Below are 1689 nucleotides of genomic sequence, written 5' to 3' on the forward strand. Positions count from 1 at the left end.
ACTCCGCCCTCTCCGTTCCACCAGGCCGCTCTTCACTCCCATCATGCTCTGTTCCAGTCGCAGCCGCTTTCTCTGGTCACCAAATCCAGCGACTGACAATTCTGTTCAACAAGCACCACACTTTACTAAATAGACAAATTTTACACAGTCAAACAGGTGAGTTTCAGCATGTTTGAATATATTCAGCTGATCTTCTGGTCTGGGGGTAACACTTTAGCTTAGCTTAGCATAGATCATTGAATCGGATTAGACCATTAGCATCTGGCTTTAAAAAATGTTTAAAATTATAGTTTAAGTCATAGAAAATGAAAGTTGCTATTTTCTAGGCAGAAATGGCTAGGAACTATCATTAAAAAACATTTAAGACAGATGCTAATTGTCTAATCCGATTCAATGATCTATGCTAAGCTAAAATTGTTCAGTCTTAGTACATAATGAAGCTACAAATGAGTCAAGCTTTAAATAGTAAAGTCATCAAAACTTTATAAAAATTTTAAGCCAGATGCTAATGGCCTAATCCGATTGAATTATTTATGCTAAGCTAAGCTAAAAGTGTTCAGTCTTAGTACAAGATGAAACTGCAGAAGGGTCCAGCATCAAATAGGGAAATTATCTTAACTTTTTTACATTTTTGAGTGAGATGCTAATGGTCTAATCCACTTCAATTGTTTATGCTAAGCTAAGCTAGGTCAGTCTTAGTACATAAAACTACAGAAGAGTCGAGCTTTAAATAGAGAAATTATCAAACCTCTTTTTCTTAAATTTTGGAGTCAGATGCTAATGGTCTAATCTGGTTCAATGATTTATGCTAAGCTAAGCTAAAAGTGCTCCCGCCAGACCCATAGATCAGCTGAATGGATTCAAACCTAGTGAAACTCAGCTAAGAGAGCTGTAAATGAGTCTGCCTCCCCCCCTCCCCAATAAAGTGTGGTGTTCCTCCAAACATCTGTTCAACGATGCTGTACATTTGCTTTTTACCTTTCCCAGAAATAGATGTCAGGTTCAACTTTTTTGATAAGTGAAAAGGAAATAAATATTATGGTCAATATTTGATCATCTGCTTTTTCTGTGTCTGTATAAAACAATGTATTTTTTGTATCGTCTACTTTGGAACTGGTTTCTTATTTGATGCATTTATTCAGTGAACTTGTATAAAGGATACGTGTATTAAAATAACTACTTTTAAAAGACACGAAGGAACAAAACGAAATAAAAAAAAAGAAACTTTAAGCTTGCCTGTAATTAAATGGTAGTTTTGGAGTTTAATTCATAGTAATGGCGATTTATTAGTCCTCTTTGCAAGACCCCTCTACCCCAGTTTTGAAGTGTGTGAACTTGATAAATAAAACTTGTAAATTGTTTCTAAAAAGAATGATGTTCTTGTCTTTTTTAATAATGTATGCATGGATTAGTCATTGAGAGTGTGTGTATACAATAAACACTCACTGGCCACTTTATTAGGTACACCTGTTCAACTGCTCCTCAAATCAGCCAATCACATGGCAGCAACACAATGCTTCTAGGCATGTAGACATGGTCAAGACGATCTGCTGCAGTTCAAGGTGAGCATCAGAATGGGGATGTTTCCCAATGATGGGTTGCAGCTGAAAAGGCATCCGCTGTGTAAAACATATGCTGGATAAGTTGGTGATTCATTCCGCTGTGGCATCCCCTGATTAATAAAGGGAC

General features: G+C 36.5%; 1 protein-coding gene across 1 annotated transcript in view; it reads left to right on the forward strand.

Moving 5' to 3' along the window:
* The window catches only part of tcf7l1b (transcription factor 7 like 1b), a 113681-nt gene extending 112317 nt beyond the window's left edge, over window positions 1–1364 (forward strand). The window contains exon 12 of the mRNA XM_056464603.1: window positions 1–1364. This exon is cut by the window's left edge and continues 308 nt beyond it. Within this exon, the coding sequence (XP_056320578.1) occupies window positions 1–96 (96 nt within the window). The 3' untranslated portion in view covers window positions 97–1364.
* Window positions 1365–1689: the final 325 nt, after the last annotated feature.

Source organism: Danio aesculapii, chromosome 8, assembly GCF_903798145.1.
Source record: "Danio aesculapii chromosome 8, fDanAes4.1, whole genome shotgun sequence".
Lineage (NCBI taxonomy): Eukaryota > Metazoa > Chordata > Actinopteri > Cypriniformes > Danionidae > Danio > Danio aesculapii.